Raw genomic sequence first — 22441 nt, 5'->3', positions numbered from 1 at the left:
CGTTGAGGTAAGTTTTTCCATTATTTTCTTCGTCTTTTAATCCTTTAACATCTTGGAAAAATTTTAATGGTGGAATCTTTTTGGGAAATACTCATGAGTGTTTTTAATATGACGTGGAGATGATTCTAAACTGTAAATTAAAGATTCCTAGCATGAATTTCATAAACTAGATTATGAATTTTGATGGTTAAGAACCTTGAATTCTATAAAGATGAGACCTTTATCATAAAAAACTCCATTAATGGAGATGAGTTAAGCTTGAAGGAGATAATTAATGGATAATTGACATTGAGGAATGATATAGACCTTGAATTAAGGGTAGAATTAGTGGGTTTGAATCCCCAATATATTTGTCTGAAGAGTAAATATTTAATTACTCTTATAATTGCTTGATTTTTAGATGATTGATTGTTCCAAGGCATGAAAGAAAGGAAAGAGCATCCTTGTTTCAGCTTGCTTCTTCCAAAAGCTTGGCATCCAGGTAGGCTAGGTTTAATGAGTAGAAGATTGTGTTATTTTATATTTTCATAATTTAGAATTGATGGGAGAAAGCATGCTAGGCTTGCGGTCATGGAGTTGAGGTGGATAAAGACACGAGTACTTAATTTTAATCCCAAAAACTATATTATTGATTGATTATGTGATATTTATGATATTTTGTGTTATGTGCCCGAAAGGAGATTGTTGTAAACGTAATATATGAACATGATGTTTTATTTAGTTGCTCTAGTGATGAACCTAGTGGAGTTGTAATGGTATTAGGTTGTATGTATTGCGCAATAATATGAGGAGGAGAATTATGCTAAGATCGAATATTGCTAAGCATAGTAATATCTAAGGGATAGATGACTTGAATTAGTGTGATGATTGTATTATGTGGAAAGAGGTAGAGGATAATGATACGCGTGAATGTGCTAGTTATAGGTGGTGATGTTAGAACCCAAGTTGCGGTATTTAAAAAGATAATGATATTTTTAATAATTAATGAGTAATTAAGGCTCCAGCAATGCTTTGTATGTGTCAGAATTAAATTGTACTTTATTTTATGATATTCTGGTTTTGATATTGATAAAAATACTATATCTATTGAATGTCCATGAGAGGCTAAATTAGTGATAATGATGGTTTATTGAATTGTGCCTATGAGTGGCTTGTTTGATAATGATAACTCCTTAAAGTAATGCTATGAATACTAGTTGATTGGTATTCAGACATGCTTGAAATTGTTGATGGTTGGATTGTTGATGCGTGTATAAGTGAATATTGAAATTTTACTTGATGAAATTGTCTTATGTCTTTAAGTGTACTTGTAAACTTGGTACATTGTGTTGTATGTTGTGAGGTTGTGTAAATTTGATATTGATAATACTTGTATATATTGAATCGGGTACCACACTGATATGGATATGTATATGTTGGATCGGGTACCACGCCGGTATGGATATGTATATATTAGATCGGGTACCACGTCGGTACGGATATGTATATGTTGGATCGGGTACCACATCGGTACAGATATATATATGTTGGATAGGGTACCACGCCGGTATGAATATGTATATGTTGGATCGGGTACTACGCCGGTACGGATATATATATGTTGGATCGGGTACCACGCTGGCATGGATATGTATACGTTGAATCGGATACCACGCCGGTACGAATATATATATGTTGGATCGAGTACCACGCTGATATGGATATGTATATATTAAATTGGGTACCACGCCGATACGGATATGTAAATGTTGGATCGGGTACCATGGCACGGTATATGAACATAGATTGTTCCCTTCAGGTCATGAATATTTGGGCAAAAAAAGTTCCATAGCATGTGTGTACATATTTGTGTTGAGTCTGTGGATGTTTACAGTATGGTTGATACTCATGATGGTTATGTGGCTTATTTGTGACCACTGTTTGATCTGTTATTGCTGTATTGTTGATTCATTGGGTATTTGATTGCGTGATATGTATTTGAAGAAGTGAAACTTTGTACTTACTTATATGTTGGTTGGCTTGTTTCATTTATACTTGTTTTAATCGTAGCTTACCAGAATAGCTAATTATCATTCTTTAATATTATATGAGAGAATTTGGTTGTTAGACCGAGAGTTTAGTGTGAGTTGTCTATGATTACGGGTTGTTCCTGTGAATATGAGTAATAAAAAAAATAAGGTAAATGAAGAGGAATAGTGATGTATTAGCATTGGATTGTGGTTGATTGTGTGAATTAATGAGACTAGAGTATGTTAGTAGTGAATATAATATTGATAAAGTTGGAAGAGTAATTGGATGATGTAACTTATATAGGTAAAGTAATAATGTTATTACAACCTTGATTGAATTATATTCCATTCAAGATGTCATGATTATTTTCGTTAATTCTATTTTTTGATTATATGAACTAACACGATCGACCGATGATGCCTACCAGTACGTGTGATTGTACTGACCCTACTCTTCTACATTCCTTCTTGGGGTGTAGACTTGATGCAAGTTAGTTTGTAATTATTAGATGGATGACGATATTCAACACTAGCTTCTGCACTTTCATTCTGGCAGATGTTAGAGTCTTTGTATTAATTGTAAGTTTATGCTATTAAATTTAATCTGGTATTTTTTTTAAAATAGAAGTCTTCCACGTACTTTTAGTTGGGTAGTAAGGGTTCTTCTAGTTATTTAGAATAGCGTAGATGTTCCTACGATCCATTAATATGGATCGTGACACTGTCACATGCATTCTCTAATTTGGTTTTCTATATAGTTGTGTTATAAATGTTGTGTCAATTTATTTTGTATATTTTTCATAGAAAAGATCATTTAAATCCTTACGACAACTTGATAGCTGCTAAAAGAATACATTTTAATTTTAATTTTTGTCTCTTAAAAAAGAATGAGTTGGGTAAGTCAAGAATTTTTTTCTCTCTAGACGCTCTGGGCGCATATTAGGGGTACTACTATCCCGCGCCTCCTCGGCGATGGGGAAAAGAACCAAAGAAGGACCTGAGTAAGCAGTAGGCGGAGGAGCTCCGCTGTGGCTTTGACGCAGCTGAAAATGTGTTGAGGAATGAGGGGACGATGATAGCAGGACCTAGTGGGGTGCCAAAAAACTCCAGATGTAATCCCCCAAATCCCACCGGTGACATCGGCTAGCAATAAGGGGAAAGAACCCCAAATCCAGTGGTCTGCCTTGCCTAGAAGCTAGGGTAAGGAGTCTAAGCAGACTATCCCAATCTCAAACCCTACCAGCTGCTTAACGGAACATGGCACTGCTCGAGGTGCTGCATCTCACAAATTGCTTATGCCTGAGAAGACGCTGACTAAGGACTGGAAGCATCTGTTTACTGCTAACCGTATTGCATCGAAAGGTATGAATCTGACTTTTATTCCACCGGCAATTGTGGATGGTGAAAATTTAGTAGAGATATCTGCTAATGATGTAGCTAGTGAGGAAGCTAAATAGAAGTGGCTATAGTCTTGTATGTTGTCGGAACGACCCTATCTATAGGGGCTATAGAGAGATTTATTACGGCTCAGGGAGCATTCTCAGTCAAACCAATGGTGCTATATCATATGGATAAATATTTTGTAATTCGATTTGCAAGTAAAGAAGAAAGGGATGGTATACTATGTTTTGAACCACATTACTTGCTTAAGCGGCCAGTTATTATGAAGCCATGGTCATCGGAGTTCAATTTCAAAGAGGAGATATTATCTACCATACCACTATGGGTAAAGCTCCCCAACCTTCCTTTGAACTGTTGGAATGCTGTAGCATTAAGCAAAATAGGGAGAAGTTTGAGGCAACCGTTATATGCTGATGAATGCACTACACACAAAATTCGAATCTCTTTTGCTCGAATTTAGTTGAAGTTGATGTTTCTCTAGAATTACCTAAGAGTATTAAGGTGCAGGATCCCAAATGAAATATCTATGACCAACAGGTATGGTATTTATAGAAGCCGACCTTTTGTCAAAAATGCTTACAAGTGGGACATGTTTATAAAGAACCAATAGCTCCTCCACCAGTTAAGCACAAAAACCCACAAAATGATCATGCCCCTTCAGTGAAGCAAGCATGGAAACCAACAATTGATGGAGAAAAAAAAGTGATGCAAAGAGCTGAGCATGATCTAGAAACACAGTTGAAATTATTGCACCTAGAAAAAAAAGGAAATCATGAACATGAGAGGTGGCAAACTGTGCAACGTAAATTTGGAGCAAAGGGGAAGGAGCAACAACACCTAGAGCCTGGGACAACTGTTAGTTGTACCCCACATAAGGCAAGGCCAAGTAGTAGTGGTGTATCCATTGAAACTCCAGGTGGTAAGCCACCTAAACCCCCCATATCATATGATTGTTGCCTGTAATATACGTGGCTTCAACCAAATATTGAAGCAAATTAGTTAGTTAATCAGGCATGGCAAGAACGACAAATTTATTAACTAAAGCTTTCAATTACAATATTAATTCGCAAATAAATGAATTAACATATCATAATAAATTATAAATTATTTCACTAAAAATCTGTAATTTCACTCATCGATTTAATTTGAAATCTGCCATTACATCTTATTTAACTCTGCATGTTAGAATTACCGACACCTATCAATTAAACTAAATTCTCTAAAAAATTTAAATCATTGATTAGTATTATCCTTTATTTATAATACTTAACTTATTTCACATGACGGATATAAAATTCACATGCAGGATTTTTCACGCGAAAACTTATAAGCAACCATAAAGAGGTGTCTTCTATCTCAAGTGAGACATAGTTCTATCTACTAATTATTATTCACCAAGTGATTTGTCATCATCCAATCTATTAGGAATATATTGACTCATAAAAGGGTCTCACCTTTTAATAGACTAAAATAATAAATCAAACCACATAGATCACAATAATTATATCAAGATTAAGTCTTACCTTTTAATAGATTAAAATAATAAATCAAACCACATAGATCATAATAATTATTTCAAGATTAAGAGTATAGTTACATGTACTATATCAACTTTTGGAATCCAAATGCTAGATGCGAGCCCCAGGTGGCGAAGAGCCGACATCGAGGTGTCAAACCTTCCCGTCGATGTGAGCTCTTGGGGATGATCATCCTGTTATCCCTAGAGTAACTTTTATCCGTTGAGTGACGATCTTGGTACTAGTCTATAACGATCAAAGTCGAAGCGTGAGCCTATTAGTGAAGCAAATTCAATGAAGCAACAACTGGTACCATAGAGAAGCGACCATAAACTAGAGAGTCTTGACCAATTTGAAAGATCATTTAGTTGTTTATTAATATTCAGAATACAAAAAAACATCTCTAGTTGGTCCGTTCAATACATATGAAATGTACTAGTACAAGAAGTTGGAATATTACTACTCCATAAATAAGATCAAATTATAATTAATCTTATGCTACAATCATCAAGATGTTTGTCCTACCTCATCTTTGACCGTGAACATTAGTTTATAACTTATAAGAACCGACAATTTTAATCTTTCATGCATCAGTTAAAATACGTCGTACACAAAATTGTCTACTATATAAGTAAAGGACACATATGTTAACACAATAATGTATTCAAATAAAGACTTTATTAAATTAACTAAATATAATAAATTATCTAAACATGAGATGAAAATATAAAACTATAACATAAATCACCTAGATCATAACATTTTTTCCATAAAATTACAATCCTAGTCAGTTGTCTTACTTCTAATTGTACCACCAATTTCACCGCACTTTTTTTTTCTTTTGAAGGTACAATCTAAATTTGTAGTGACCTGAAAATAAAAAAAAATCACTTGATTTTTTTTTCTTGTATTGAGTGATGATAGAAGAAGTAATATATTAAAATTCAAGAACATACAATTTAACTATATTAACAACCAACCTATTCTAATGACTCTTGAAAATATTTTGATTCTGATTTAGCTAAATATGTCAATAGAGCAAAAGGAGAGTATTCATTCCATCTTAAAAGAAATTCAAAAAAAGAAGAAGAGTGAACTAGATGTGGAGAGAAATTTGCGTTATAAGGTAAGAGTGTCATGGCACCTAAAGTTAAAATTTATAGTATACTTATATAAATATCTGTAAAATTCTTATATATATATATATATATATATATATATAAAGTCACATGTGGGGGCCATGTTTTAACCATCGGTTTAGAGTTTTTTGTGCGTAATCTTTTATCTGCTTCTTTCTCTTTTGGATATCTCTTTGTTATGTGGGGTCTTCGTCTTTTTCCCTTTTCAATTTTCTAAGATCTGTCTCTCTTTTTTAAAAGTCATTATATTAGTGTTCAATTTATTTCTAGTTTACACTTTATTTCATGAGCAACTTCTTCAATAAGTGATTTGAATTAATTTCAAGATAGCGGTGATTTGAAACTTGTCATATGCATCCACTAATTTGGCTTTTTATATTGTGCTATAAATGATGTGCTAATTTTTTTAGTATGTTTTGTTTGAAAAGTAATTTAAGGTTTTTATGACAGCTTGATGGTTACAAAATTTTATATCAGATTATTTGCGTATATATTTTTAAATTCGACAAACACTCTCTTCCAAACCTCCAATTCTGTAGTTCTTCTCTATCTTTGAGGTTTAACACAAATAGAATTCGATATTTTTTTGTCAATAATTGATTTAACTATTTTCTTTCATCAATCGATAAATACATCATATTTCAAAATGAGGCGACAATTGCTAAATTAAAAAATGGCGCCATTTCACATTCAAAATCCTCTTATTTATGAGTTTACCATCTGCAGAAACACATAAATAATGGACCCCGAAAGAAAAAAAAAGGAAAATTATATAAATGAGCATCCAAAAAGAATATGGTGTAATGATAAAGTAGATTGAAAATCATGATTTTTTATATTCAAATTCTAATAAAAATAAAAATATAAGATTATTTCTTCTTATCTGTGCTAGCTTTAATGGATAGAGTTATCTGACGCCTATTGTCGGTGGGAGAGGTAAACATATCTTGGGGATAGCCTGGACACCACTACTCCTCAGTTTCTAAATAAATGATTATTTTAACTTAGACGTACCCCTTACGAAATTATTAATTCCTAGAAAATAAAGAATGCTGTTCCTAACCTATCTATAATAAGTATCTTTGAAAAAAATATAATTCTTTATTAATTTCTTCATTACGTAAAACTTTCTTTATTTAAAAAAATGATAAAATTAAAAACATAATTAATATGTCTTCTCGATTTTTTAAAACAACTACTATTTATTTAAGAACAAAATGAAAACACTAAATATCACTCATTTGGTTGCGAAAAAGTTATCCAAGATAAGTAATTTTGGGATGAGTTATTCTAGCATGTATATGGGACATGAGGAATAATTTATCCATCATTATGATGTAAATTATGAAATAAATAATTCTGCTAGTAACTAATATCTCACACCAATCATGAAAATAAATAATTTTTTATTTTATTTTAAACTATTTATTCCTTATACCTCACAACGACTTATTAAAAATAAATAATTTATTTTAGAGAAATAAATAATTAATTAAGCTGAAGTGCAAAAATATTAGTTAACCGACCACCCTGCCATAATGACACGGCACACAAACATCAAAACTTCCAAGTCCAACACAAACACAAGCACTCTCTATATAAGTAGAAGACGAATGCCATTGCTCTCTCTCTTACTACTACTACAATCTCTCTCATTACCTTTAAGAATCAGTCACCGTCACCACCTTTTTCCTCCCTAATAATCCAAATTTTACTCATCTCGATATCAATATTCCCATATAAAAAACTTCAAATCCGCCGCATTCTACAGTAAGCACAATTTTGAATATAAAAAAAATTGACTAGTACAAATTGTTAGGGTTTGTTTATGGACCAATCGGCGAGAAGAGACGGGGGATTTGCGATAGGTGATTATGTGGTGGAGAGGCAAATCGGCGTGGGGTCTTTTTCGACGGTGTGGTTAGCGTGTCATTGTGATGACGGTACGGAAGTGGCGATCAAGGAGATTAGTACTGCGAGGCTGAATGATAAACTCAAAGAGAATCTGAAATCAGAAATTGTTATTCTACAGAGGATTACTCATCCTAATATTATTCGTTTGCATGACATGATTGAGGTTAAACTCTGCTAAATTCAATTTCGATTTTAGTGTATATTTAGTTGAAAAAGTTTTAGAATAATGATTTTATACTCATGTGACAAGCCAACGCTACAAAAAAGTAACTAATGAAATATTGCATTTAGAAGCTCATTTACTCTGCATTTATAGCGTGATTGGCCAAATTTTTAAAATTCACTTATTTTGGAAAGTGTTCTGTCCTTTTGGTGAGAAGCCATTTGTGTTTGACTAATAAATTTTAAAAATACTTTTAAGCAACAATTAATGAGTGACCAAGTTTTTATGGTTTTTAAGTGTTTTTCTCCTAAGTCTTTTAGGGAAAAATTATATTTTTCTCCAAAGTGCTTTTAGGGAAAAACTACTGTTTTTGAGCTTTTGAAAAACAACTTCTGCTACTCCCAAAAGCTTGCCCAAATTACTCACTTTCTAAAACAAGCAATTTTGTAGAAAAACTAGTCTTGACCAAACAGACTATTAGACAAAAATGGAATTGTGATGCCGGTTTTAGTAGGTAAATTAACACTCTAGATTGTGAGAATGTCATATGCCCTGGAAGATAGATTGGTATGAGCTATACTTGGTATTCAGGTATCTACTTCAAAAGAAATTTGTCTAAAATTGCCTATTATGTGGCAGGGGTCAGGTTACTGATGTGAGCTGGATCCAGAAAAAGGGTGGTTCTAGTTATAATCTCGAAATAGTTCATGTATATATTTCACAGGAACATGAAATCAATTAGGCCATAAAGTATCGGGTAGACAGAGAAATATTTGTATACAAAATTGTATTTGTTGTTACAAACTGTGGTGGCGAAAGTGATATTAATTACTCACTCAAATAGTACCTATTCAATATAGTTTCTTGGTTATTTAAAAATCCACTAATTTAAATAGGGATTTAGTTTGGAAGAAAAAAAATTAATACCTTCTTGAATAGGTAAAACACCACTTTTTTGGAACAAAAATGAAAAGCTAAAAATACCACTTATTATGAAACAGAGGAAGTAATGTATTTGGTCAAATTTTCAAAATCTACTTATTATGAATGTGTTTTCGAATTTCGTTAACTGAATTGAAAAATACTTTTGCCAATATTAGCATAGTAATTTGTGCTTGCCAAGGTTCCAAAGGTTACTTGTGAGATTTTTAAAACTTTTTATAGCTTATGAAAAATGGTTTATGCTATTAGTCAAAAACACTTACTGTTTTCCTAGAAGTTTGGCTCAATAACTCAACACTCTGAAATAAACATTTTCTTTTGAAAAAGATGAGCACTTTTGACTTCCTAGAAACTTGGCCAAAGAGGCTAGTAGTAATGTGTGATTATGAGGAGGGTCTAACATGGTTTTAGGGAGATTTAACCTATGTTGCTCGGACTCTTCAAAAATGTGGTGCATGTCGGATTCTCCAAAAGCAGTGTATTGTTGGAGAATCCGACACGGGTGCGGCATCGAAAGTGAAGATTCTGCGCAACATAGGATTTAACTCCCAGTGTTAAGAGTAGCTTTTCCTTCTTGAAGTTTAATGGGAACATGTCGTGCTCTTTTTTCTTTTTAAAATCTAGATGATGAAAAAAAATTCAGCACTTGTCAATAGCTATGGATGGATATTACATACTTTCTAGAGTTCACTGTAAATTTGGCACTGTGTATTTTCTCTTTGAAGTTGCACTATGTGCCAAACTTTTTATAATTACAAAGGAGAAACAAAATGTTCTCCTATGAAAAAGGGAAAAGCCATGATTTTCTTTAACTTGAAAATGAAGATCATCTTCTTATAAGGTTACAAAGAAAGCTATACATGATAAATGCCATACATGATAAATACAATTAAAGCAGATTCTTGGACTGAAGGAGAATATGGAATTTAAAGTGGGAGAGGGCACCAAAATATTGTTTTGGAAGGACGTGGATTGGCCTGGAGTGTCTAAAGTCAGCCCTCCAGATCTCTTTTCCTTCTGTGCCAACCCTGATGCCAAAATTACTGAGATTTTGTTCCCTCGGGATGGAATCTCACATTTTGGAGATATCTAAATGATTGGGAAGTAGATGGATTTGCTGAACTTCAACTTAGACGGGGGTGAGTTCGCAGGCCTTACTACAGAAGCAAATGGTATAAGATGGAAACATGACTTTGATGGTATGTTTTCTGGGGGTAGACTTTATAAGAGAGAGATTATGTCTCACTCAGGGGGAATTCCAGGTCCATGGAAGCAAATATGGAAGTGCAACATTCCAACCAAGGTGAAATGCTTCACTTGGCTGGTTCCTGGAAGGGCATGTCTCACTCAGGAAAAACTCAAGAAAAGAGGCTTCCAAATTGTTTCCAGGTGTTTTTTTTGTCATGAGAAGAAGGAAGCCAACAACCACCTTTTTCGTCACTGCAAAATTACTACTCAGGTGTGGTACATGGTTCTCAACATTTCTCAAGAGCCCCGAGTGATGCCTGAACACACTACTGATCTCTTAAGCTGCTGGATGAGAAGAGGTGAGCAAGACCCAAAAAAGACGGTGGTCAATAGTTCCTGCCTGCGTTGGTGGGCTATTTGGAGAGAAAGAAACCTTAGATGTTTTGAGGATATTACTAACTCTATTCAGAAGGTTGTAACACTTCGTTTTTTTGGGGGTAAAGAAGAAGGTATAGAAAAAGTAGAACAACTAGTAGATTTGCTAGGCTCTATGTAATTATGGAAATAGCTTGAACTTTTGGAGTTAGCCAACATATCCTTAATGCTGAAGAATACAACTTAACCTTTGTAAAAAAAAAAAAAAACACTCTACCTCCTAATCAATCAACCATAATTAGAGCTATATATGGAAGATATAGATTGTAATTGATGGTGATTAACACCTCCCCTTCCCCCCACCCAAAGTGATGGTGGTCAATCATTAATTTACCGATGAAGAACTCATGTCGTTTCTTTCTTAGACTTGGTGAAAAAAATTGCAGTTCATCTCTAGAGGCAACGCGCGGAAGAGAAACATGATCGTCATCAATTTTTTCCCTAGTAAAGTGACCGTCAATCAAGTATGTTTGGTTCATGAGAAACAGGATTGGTGGCAATCTTTACATGACTTTACAACACTTTTGTTGTCGCAATACATGGGTATGGGTGCAACAATGAACCACCACACTGCAAGTAGTCAACATGACGAATGAGATACATCATCCACAAATATAACATAATAAGAAATGCCAAAGAGCAACTTGGAGCTCGCAGGATCCCAAACATCATAGTGAATAAGTTCAAATAGAGAGGTGATATGATAGAATATTTTTATTAAATAGCAACAAATGTGATTTTGCAAGAGACATGGTTCACAATCAATAGTAAATTTATTTTAAGATTTACCATAGACACCAAATCTCCAAAGGAAAACAAAAATTTGAGATTCTAAGTATGACGATGTCCCAAACGCTTATGCACAGTTTTCAAAGAGTATTGTCTGAGTCGATATCTTAAGAAACAGAGCAAGAAAGCACTTGTAAGAGTTGAGGACAAGCCCAGATCCAAGGTGATGAGTTCCTCTTGTCTATGGACTTGACAATCATCTTCCCCGTTCTCATATCTTGAATAAGACACCCATTAGGTGAAAAAGAAACTAAGCAATGTCGATTAACAAGCTGATTTATGAAATTAAATTAGCAGATATTGGGGTCATAAAGAGCATTAGATACTACTATAGGAGGGGAATCGGGTAATATAAATTGTACATTGCCACTACTTTGAATGTAGAGGTTCATTCTGTTGGCGACACTGATAGTGCCCGGGAGGGAAAAAGGTTGGGAGGAAGTAAAGGTTGTCAAGTTACTAGTGATGTGATGAGTGTGTGATGAGTGTTACCTGAATCTATTATCGAGGCTCTATGTTGCTTGGACTCTTCAAAATGTCAATTGGTGCATGTCGGATTCTCTAATATAGTGTATTTTTGGAGAATCCGACATAAGTGAGGCATCGAAAGTGAATTGTCCGCGCAACTTAGCCAAGGAGTAGTCAACTTAGACTTAACAAAGCCTGCAGCATGGAGACCTTTTGATAAGTTAATGCACGAGGTCGGTAGATATAAAAGAGGAGGAACCATCGGAGGAGGATCAACAGTAGAGGTAAAAGGTAGCAGGAATGGTTGAACGAATTTTCTATCAGATGACCATCGTTCTTGTAATATTAACAAAACAATTTGGAGGTGAGCGAGCCCTCTTTGTTGTGGAAATGAGAAGCATAGTGACCCTTCTCATGATAGTTGAAGCACTCGACAGTAGACAAGTCACGATATTTCCCTTTATAAGCAGCAAAGGAACTAAGAGAGGGATTCTGAAGGAAGAGAGAGGCAAAGCGAATCTCTTCGACAGAAGATCGGCAAGGACGCTGATGAGCGATGATGTTAAGTTGTGGTTGAGAACAGAGACCCGGATATGTTCAAACTCAGGTCATAACTTCACAAGGAACGTACAACAATGAGATTTCTATCACAGGGTAAGGACCGTGTCTAGCGCATCTATCGGTATACTTGTGTCATCAATCCTATCCATCTCTTTCCAAATGAGCATGATACATCAATAAAATATTTGAATGCTAGCGATCTATTAAGAAAGAGTTGTAAGAGACTGCTCCAATTGATAAATATGTGTATCATTACTATGTTGATAGATCCGTTGAGGGTATTCCCACACTGCACGAGTAGAGGACATATGACTCATATTTGAGAGCAGTGGCGGTGTTGATGGACTCCATGATCCATGTACCTTTGCATCAAACACACACTATTTGGAGATGACTCCTGAATTGTCAGGAGTTGTTGGTTTAAATAAGGTAACATGAATCTAAAGCTCTTTGTCCTCGAGAAAATTACGAAAATACTTCCATCAAGTTTCATAATTGGACCTTGATGATGTGAATCCAATGGACAACAACAACAACAACAAAAAACCCAGTGTATTCCCACATAGTGGGGTCTGGGGAGGGTAAAATGTATGCTGTCCATACCACTACCTCCGAGGAAGTAGAGAGGCTGTTTTCGATAGACCCCAGTTCAAGATAAAGGACAGTAAACAAAGTCGTAATACAACAAGAAGCAAGATGAATAACAGAAATAAGGCACCCACAGAGTAATACCAAACACCAACAAACCGAAGGCGGCCACACCCAAACTCTCCTAACTAGCAGCTCCAACCTATGAACACAACCCTAAGACTACCAGCCCAGCTACACCCAAGCTTTCCTAACTACTGGCTACGACTTATCCACACGCACTAGCCTTCTACCCTAATTCGCGTCCTCCATACCTTCCTATCTAGGGTCATGTCCTCAGTAAGCTGTAACTACTCCATGTCACGCTAATCACCTCCCTCCCGTATTTCTTCGGCCTACCTCTACCCTACCTGAAATTATCCAAAGCTAGCCTCTCACACCTACGAACTAGGGCATCCGTGCCCCTCCTTATCACATGCCCCAATCATTTCAGCCTCACTTCCCGCATTTTGTCCTCCACTGAAGCCACTCCCACCTTCTCCCGGATAATCTCATTCCTCACCTTATCTCCCCTAGTAAGTCCACATCCGACGCAACATTCACATTTCCGCCACCTTCACTTTTTGAATGTGAGAGTTCTTGACTGGCCAACACTCTGCTCCATACAATATGACCGGACGAACTGCCACTCTGTAGAATGTAGAATTTGCTTTTAAGCTTGGGCGACACCTTCTTATCACACAACACTCCCGAGGCGAGCCTCCACTTCATCCATCCTGTCCCAATACGGTGGGAGACATCCTCATCAATCTCTCCCTTCCCCTGAATCATAAACCCAAGATATTTAAAACTATTCCTCTTACAAACAATCTGGGAATCCAACCTCACTACTACCTCGTCCTCCTGCTTCAAGTCATAAAACTTGCATTCCATATACAGACAAAAACACACAAGACGGAGGAGAGGAAAAGATGGAAAAAATGTTTAAGCGTTGATACCATGTGAACAAGGGAAAAAATCTTGATTTTCTATATCTTTGAAAATGAAGGAGATCATCGCCTGATAAGGTTAGAAAGAAAGCTTTACATGGTAAATAATATACATGGTAATACAATTAAAGCAGATTGTAGGCTAATAATGTGCAATCCTAAGTTGCTCGGACTCTTCAAAAATGTTTACGGGTGCGCGTCGGATCCTCCAAAAATAGTGTATTTTTGAAGGATCCAACATGAGTGCGGCAACATTTTTGGAGAGTCTGAGCAACTTAGGTGCAATCTACCTCCGGATCAATCAACCACAATTAGAGGTAAGTTGCTCGGACTCTCCAAAAACATTCACCTGTTTTGGATCCTCCAAAAATGCACCACTTTTGAAGGATCCGACACGCACCTGATGACATTTTTTAAGAGTCCGAGCAACATATTTAGAGCTATATATGAAAGGTATATATTGTAATTCATGGTGATTAATATATTTCCGACCTTCATGTATGTTCTTTTGCTTTTTGATCTAAATGAACCCTTATGTGCATGGGTTATAGGAGCCGGGAAAAATATATATAATTTTAGAGTACAGCAGAGGAGGTGATCTTTCAATGTACATACAACGACGCCAAGGAAGAATCGCAGAAGCAACTGCCAAACATTTCATGCAGCAGCTAGGTTTGTGTAAAGCTTCTATTTTCTTTGCCTATTTTCCTGTATTCACTTTTAAATACACTTTTAGACTGAATATTCTTTTCTAGATGAATTCCACATATTAATATTCACATTCATATTCATGCCACAGCTTCAGGTCTAAAGATCCTTCGCGAAAACAATCTAATCCATAGGGACCTAAAGCCTCAGGTTTGCTTTCCTTCCTGTGTTATGCTCAAAATTTAAGTTTGCTTTGGTGGTTGCCTTAGGCCAAGTTACAAATTTAAACATATGAATTACTTGTTTTTAGGCTAAGGAGGCGCATTTAGGTGCTGAAACGTATGTTCCTTCCCAAGAGTTCTCATTTTGAAGTCATGCGTATAATGTTTACCTTTGGAGCTTGTTTCTGTGTATAATTATTAGAAAAATGATGGCTACGAAGAGACTACTGGTTAGTCATGTACTAAACGATAGGAAGGTTTGGAAGAAGAGTATTAAGCTAGAGGGCTAAGGAGTGGGGTCGAGTCGTAGTCTGTAAATAGGAGGGTTAAGGGTAGCTTGGTTGGTAGCTCTAGGTTTAGGGGGACGGAGGGTCCTTGGTGGGTTAACTATACGTCTTGTTTGTGAATGTTGATTCTTTGTTACTTTAACATAATGCTTGCCTTTTGATTAATTATACTTTATTTTTGTGGATGTTGGTGCTATGTTATTTTATCATTTTGCTTGCCTGTTGGTCTACAGTCCTTGGTCCTGAGCCGGGGGTCTATCGGAAACAGCCTCTCTATCCCCGTCGGGGTAGTGGTATGGGCTGCATACATTTTACCCCCGCCAGACCCCACTAGGAGCACCAGCCCTTGTTCTTTCTGAAGCCCTCTATTATATTGATAACCAGGTTCTAGTAACTAATGATTTGAATAAAGATTAACAACTGAATTGTTGGAAATACTTCGCATAACTCAGGTGCCCAAGGCATGCAATTACATTATTCTTGAATAGTTAATTACATTTCTCTAATGTAGGTTTCTTATTATTAATCATTAACAAAAAAAGAACTTAAAAAACAACGACAAGGAAAGCATTCAAGGAGATGGAGTCCCAAACTAGTTGGGTCGGCTATGTGAATCCTCATTGACCATGTTACTTCATATAAACTCAAGGAGATGACTGTCTGTAAACAGATGTAAATATTTAATGGTTTTTATTTTCAATTTGGTACTTCTTAGATGAGGGAAGGGAGCCGAGTGTTTTTATTTTTTGGAGTGAATAGTGTCTCTTTGGTAGTAATTCTTTCTTTTGGAGATGAGAACTATTCTGGTAACTTCTGAGGATTTGAATTGTCATTTTGGTGGAATTGTCAACTCATTAACTTGTGTCCTTTGCCTTCATCCAACAGAATCTTCTATTGTCCGCAACTGATGACAACTCCACCTTGAAGATTGCTGATTTTGGGTTTGCAAGGTAAAGTTGTAGTACATTGTCAGAAATGTCACTCTCCTAGTGGCCCCCTCCCCCGGAGAAGGTCTTTTATTTAACATTTCATCTCTTTTTAGAGAACACATTTGCCAGTTTCTCTTTCAGCTTCCCTACTGTTTTAAGAGTTGCAGCCTTAAAGTTAAAAGGTTCTCCTAAGTTGTTTACTCACAAGTACCGTTATCTCTTGTCAGGTCTTTGCCGTCTAGGGTGCTTGCAGAAACTCTATGTGGGTCGCCATTGTACATGGCTCCTGAAATAATGCAACTCCAAAAATATGATGCAAAGGTGTTATTCTCTTTCTACATTCACCAGTTTTTATGCTGTTCTCTTTAAAATTCCTATGAACTTTTGGCTGAAAATGCAGGCAGATCTCTGGAGTGTTGGTGCTATTCTGTTCCAGCTAGTAACTGGCAAAACGCCATTTACTGGAAACAATCAAATACAGGTTTAATAACTTTTCAGCTGTACATAGTAACTTACCTTATTCGTGGTTTCAAGTTCAGTTTGACTGGTGAAATCAAATGCTTGATATCCCTGCTCTAATTTTTTTTTTTTTTCATTTTTCCTGTAGTTGCTCCAAAACATAGTGAAGTCCACTAAATTGCAGTTTCCTTTAGATGCCAAGAATTTAAGTCCTCAGTGCATAGATTTGTGTCAAAAGTTATTGCGCTGTAATCCAGGTACCTCATTTATGTTCTGTAGATTTTAACAATTTAAAATCCCTCATTGACACTAAGACTCAGTACTTGGGTCGTAGTTTTCTATATGCTTTCACATTGAGAAGACCGTAAGATTTACAGCCAGAGTAACCATTTCATGGCATTTTCTCGTGAAAAGTTCTAAATTCCTGCATATCTGAACACACAGTGGAGCGGTTGACATTTGAAGAGTTCTTTAACCACCCATTTCTTGCACAGAAGCAGCCAGATGAGTTTTGGTAAGATAGTAGATGAATTAAAGTACTTGGTATGACATACACGTCTCATGGCACAGACTTTACGTTTTGGACATGGTACACAGGAATCAGAGATCTCAAAGGGTGATAGATGGGTTTTCTCTGACAGAGGAACGCAATCCTGTACGAAGCATCGATGAAACTATTCAAGAAGATGGCTTACCATTGCCAGATGATGATTCCAGCAGTCCTGATTTTGCTGAGATATCACAGAGACACGATGCAAAAGATTATAGGAAAGACGTTGCAAGTTTTTCTAACAAAACCGGTCCTCCTTTGAATTGTAGCAACATCACACACAAACCAGATGTTATTGGTTCTAGTCCTGGCCAACACCGACCTTCAGAAGGCAAGCTGAAGGAATCTAGTTCAGTGGACCATAGACTATGTCCAAGAGGTACTCTTTGCAATAGTATTCCCAATTTTCTTTTGGTCTACGTATTTGAAATGAAAATTTTCCTTTTGCTTATCTTATAATTAGTTTGGTCAAATTTGAATTTGCTGATTTGGCACTCACCTGATTGTTTGATCCAACAGTGGCAGATTCATTCGAGTTGATTGAGCGGGAATATGTCCTTGTATCTGGGTCCCTCATGGACTCATTTTCTGCAGCAGGTGCTTCTAGTATTAGCAATACACCATTTAGATCAAGCCGTTCCCTGCAAGCCTCTGGGAACATAGACCCTAAACTAGGTGAGCCGGTGCTTATTGTTGGTCCTGCAACTAATAGCATAGGTCCTGTATTAAGGTTGGAAAGTCCCTTTTCTTCTCCAGGAGCTTCACAAGGATCCACAGATATTGTAGACCCTCCGGAGAAGCCAACTGCTGGCATAACTAGAATTGAGTCACTGCAACATTCTGCTTCTGCTATCACAGAGCTGGTAAATGAGAAGGTAATTCATGTTGGAATCATTTTCCCTTAAAAATGTTAGAAATCCTATATCTGAATATGGTAGGCTCATTATTATCCAGCCAGTTCTATAAAACATGCCTTTTCAGATTTCTGAGAGCGTTAGAGAAAAAAGAAGAAAATGAAAATAAAGAGCTGTGATTTCTGCATTGGATTCATTGGGTTAATCAAGTCTTCTGGTCAAAATTTTAGCTCTGAGTGAAAACTCCTTGTTCCTTTACAACTATAGCGATCAGGTAGATATCTCTTGAATATGCACCAACCTTGTTAATATCAGGTGGTGCTAGATGTTCGAATGCTGGTAATATCTTTGTATCTTTCTCTGCCTGTATAGAAACTTTTTTGGCATTACTGTATGCATTCTTCTGTTCAGTGTTCGCTAGAAATCGTGATGGCTTTTAGAAAGTTCTGCCTCACTAGTGATTCCTTTTGTTTTGGCAGATTAAGCTATTATTGGATCAGTACTGATATTCTCTCACTGATACTTCTCTGTTCTGTTTATAGATTGCCACAGGCAAGCATCTGGAAGCATTTTCAATTGAGCTTGTCATACTTGCAATATGGAAGCAAGCATTGCATATTTGTCATATGCAAGCAGCATCAGCAATTGAGGGAAGTCCAAACCAAGAAATTACCAAATTGACGGAGATTTTAAGGGACATTCGAGTTAGTCCCAAAATTAAAGAGGACACTTACAACACGTTGGGGCTAGAAAATGTGTTATCTCATATTCAAAGAGCATTTCTGAATGAAGTTGGGAAGGGAGAGGAAATTGCCAAACATATAGAGCCTGGTAAATATTTGAACTTCCTGAAAGAAAATAGTACCAAAGTACCTGGTATGAATAAGTACTGAAACTTGTAGCCTTGTTAAAAAGTATTGAGACTTGTGTTGTGTGCCTCCCTGTTCTATTTGACCTCCTTGTGCTTTATATGTGACGCTATTCCCGGTTACTGTGCTTTTGGCGTGTCCTTAGATTTATTTCTTCGCTCTTCTAGTAGGTTGATAACTAGCTCTTATATACATAGCTTAGCTTTAATCAATTGTTAATTAAAAAAAAAGCTAGCAATCTTGATGGTTTCTGAAGAGGATCTAGAGATATAGAATTTTACTAACTCTTCTGTAGCTGCTTATTGTATGATGTTTGTGTGCATCAAATGTTCTCTTTAGCTAGTCTTACATTAGGCCTTCCTAGTTGTGGTAATGTTTTAAGGTTTTTGCTTGAAAATGACTTATAGGCCTACGTTTTTGGGCTGTGGCAAATAAAAATGATGACATTTATGTCCGTCTGTTGCTTGTTTCTAGGAAATGCAGAGGTGCCAGATGCAATGGAGATGATATTCCAATCTGCACTAGAACTCGGCAGAAAGGGGGCCGTAAGTATTTATTTTATCTTGTTAGTAGCTTATTTGCATATGCAATTGTCGCCTTATAATAACATTAGGAAGGTGTAAAAGAACTTCAAATCTCTGTAGATTCAATTAAAATGATTTACTGGATACTGAAATATGTGGCAGGTTGACGAGTACATGGGTCGGACTAAAACTGCAGTTGTGTTATATTCAAAAGCAGTGCGCCTGTTAGCCTTTCTTCTAGTGGAAGCAACATCTCTCATTGTAAATCCTCCATTCGTACTGACAAACACTGATTGCTGTCGGCTTGGAAATTACATTGATGTTCTCAAAAAAAGGCAAAGTGTTTCAATGTCTCAGATCATGACTCTGCTCAAGTGTGAGGATCGCCCAGATCCCCGTGAAGACGTTAAAAACAGAAGTGAAGAGAAATCTGTTAATATGTAATGACGATGTAACATAGGAAACATATCACTACTTGTAAAGTTCTTTATATGTACAGTTTATGACAAGTTAACATATCACAACTTACTATGTAAAGTTCTTTATATGTACAGTTATTTTTTTACTAATTTTAAAAGCAAGTGAAAAGTTCTTTTATATTGTTTGAAAGCTATTACTGTAATTTAAAGTAACCCTTTTCTTCAAATTTTCAAGAATTTGAATTCCTAGATAAGAATTTGACAGGAAAAATATTTTATATTGTCAGTGAGGAATAGGTAATTGTAATCTAACCTTCAAATATGCATTATCAAAGAGGATGTCAGTGAGAGATTTCCGAGTACCTTGTGTAATCGTCAATCTCACACTGATTCCACATTATAACACGTCTCGATCAGGCCCGAACTTGATCAAACCAAGATCTTTGTTGAACTTGATCAAACCAAGATCTTTGTTGGACTCCTCCTTGGGGACAATTTTTCTCTTACTGCGCAGGAATATGAACAAAACACGTGAATATGAACAAAACACGTGCATCCAAACACTCGCAAATGCCTAAAATACGTGCATCCAAACACTCGCAAATGCCTATTATAGTACTGCCCCAGTAAGAAGTTCGTGAGGTGCCGCTGCAGCTTGGACTACTCCTTCCGTCTCATTTTACTCGTCTCAAATTTTCTAATTTTATTCTCATTTTACTTGTTATTTTTTATTAATTAAGACAAGATAATTTTTTTTTCCTTTTTTACCCTTAATATTAATTGTTTTTTCCTCAAATTAAAATGTAAACATCAGTTAATAGAAATGGTAAAGTAGTCATGTTATTAATTATTTTTCTTAATCAATGTGCAATATCAAATTGATCGAGTAAAATGAGACGGAAGGAGTACATCCCAAGGAATAGAATTAATTACTAGTAAAAATTAAACTGGTTCAAACCTCAGGATGCAGATTACATGCGAATCGTTTGTTTGGGAAATAGTTATCCCGGGATAATTAATCTCGGGATTGATTGTTTCAGGATTATCCGAAATATCTTATCCTATCATGCATATGGAATAACTTATCCCATCACTATGGTATAAATGGTGAGATAAGTTATCCCGGTATTGACTAATACCACCAACCAAACATGGGAGAAAATGATTCTTCATTTTATCCTGAGACTACTTATCCCTTATACCTCACACCAAATGACGAGTAAGTCCCTAACCCAACGAGTTACTTCCTCTGTTGCTTTTTATTTGCTTCATTTGAGTCGGGCACACTTGTAATCCTATAAAATCTTAAAATTTTGTATCCCTATAAAATTAAAATTAATTTTATCAATATATTCCTAATTAAATTTATATCTTTTTTAAATCAATAATAATACATTTATTAAATAAAGACATAATAAAAAATTTTTGTTCAAATTATTTTAAAAGATTAAAAGAGCAAGTGTTTAGGAATATAATTGCAACTCAAATAAAAAAAATAAAAAGAAATACAAAGTACATTTCAAACAAAAGGACACCTCGGGTTTAGTGTGATAGATATGATTCATTCATCCTTAATTAATTTTGAATTCGAGCCTTATTATTAAATAACTGTATAAAATAATAATATTAATTAAAATTAAAATTTTAAAATATTATTAATAAAATTAATCTAGTAAAATACATTCATAATTTTTTTTTTTTTAAAGAAATATACAAAGTCAAGAAGGCTAAATAGATAAAACGGTGGGAATAGTTGAAGGTTAGATTTAAAAAACTCTTCAAAAGTTAAGTGACCTCTCTGACCAACCTATAAGCACTTCCAAACACCCACTAACACCCACTAAGTATATTTAATTAAAACTTTGGAGAAAACAGTGAAGTTACATAATGAATTGTCATATCAAAAGTCTGTGGGTTGAAAAAATGACTTTTCATCTCCTCTTATTTTATTTATCGGAAAAGGATAAAAAATATTCCTAAACTATGTGAAATGAATTAAAAATATTCCTCGTTAATTTCTTGGCTTAAAAATACTTTTTCGTTAAATATTTAGCTAAAAAATGCCCCTCTCTCACAGAATTCCACCAAGCATGCCACATGTGTAAAAAAGCCATATGAACATGCTACATCATCGTCCATGTAAAATCTCCTCTTTAATTCTAACAACCCAATTTAAATGAGATAGCCACATCAGTTTCATTACTACACATCTTGAAGGAACAATCATAACGTAACAAGAATCTAGGAGAGGCAGGTGGATGGAATTAAGGAAGTTATCTTTGTCTAAACTTTTAAACAACAGAAAATTCAAAAGTAGCAGCAACAACCAGAACATGTGAATGTTTGATTTATATAAAGAAATCGATCCAGCCATAAAGAAATCAAAATTGTTGTTTTTCAAGCCAAAGTTATTGGCCTAAGAGGGGAAAAATGGAACATCTTGCTATCCGTCATCTACCAACGTTTGGGTACAGTACTGTCAGGTCACCGTGCTTCATGCCAGATAACTTGATAAAAAAACACAAGCTATTATCATGTTACTGTGTACTTAATAGTGAAGTGACTGTACATTTCATGT

General features: G+C 35.5%; 1 protein-coding gene across 5 annotated transcripts; it reads left to right on the top strand.

Annotated features, from left to right (window-relative positions):
- Nucleotides 1-7614: 7614 nt before the first annotated feature.
- On the top strand, nt 7615-20041 carry LOC107843455 (serine/threonine-protein kinase ATG1c). 5 transcript variants are annotated; one of them, XM_016687756.2, is made up of 14 exons: nt 7618-8143; nt 14655-14775; nt 14903-14961; nt 16145-16209; nt 16416-16509; nt 16589-16669; nt 16796-16904; nt 17092-17161; nt 17245-17576; nt 17717-17872; nt 17954-18072; nt 18594-18882; nt 19395-19465; nt 19607-20041. In XM_016687756.2, exons 1-14 carry the CDS (start codon nt 7895-7897, stop codon nt 19886-19888), a joined length of 2097 nt encoding a protein of 698 aa, XP_016543242.2. In that variant the 5' UTR covers nt 7618-7894; the 3' UTR covers nt 19889-20041. The 5 variants fall into 5 exon arrangements, with proteins under 5 accessions (XP_016543241.2, XP_016543242.2, XP_016543245.2 ...); XM_016687755.2 differs by having other exon boundaries at nt 7615-8143; nt 17717-18072; XM_016687759.2 differs by lacking the exon at nt 7618-8143 and adding an exon at nt 8156-8734 and having other exon boundaries at nt 17717-18072.
- Nucleotides 20042-22441: the final 2400 nt, after the last annotated feature.

Source organism: Capsicum annuum, chromosome 10 (genome assembly GCF_002878395.1).
Source record: "Capsicum annuum cultivar UCD-10X-F1 chromosome 10, UCD10Xv1.1, whole genome shotgun sequence".
Lineage (NCBI taxonomy): Eukaryota > Viridiplantae > Streptophyta > Magnoliopsida > Solanales > Solanaceae > Capsicum > Capsicum annuum.
The sequence above is the reverse complement of the archived record's forward strand: the minus strand, read 5'-3'. Positions and strand labels throughout refer to the sequence as shown.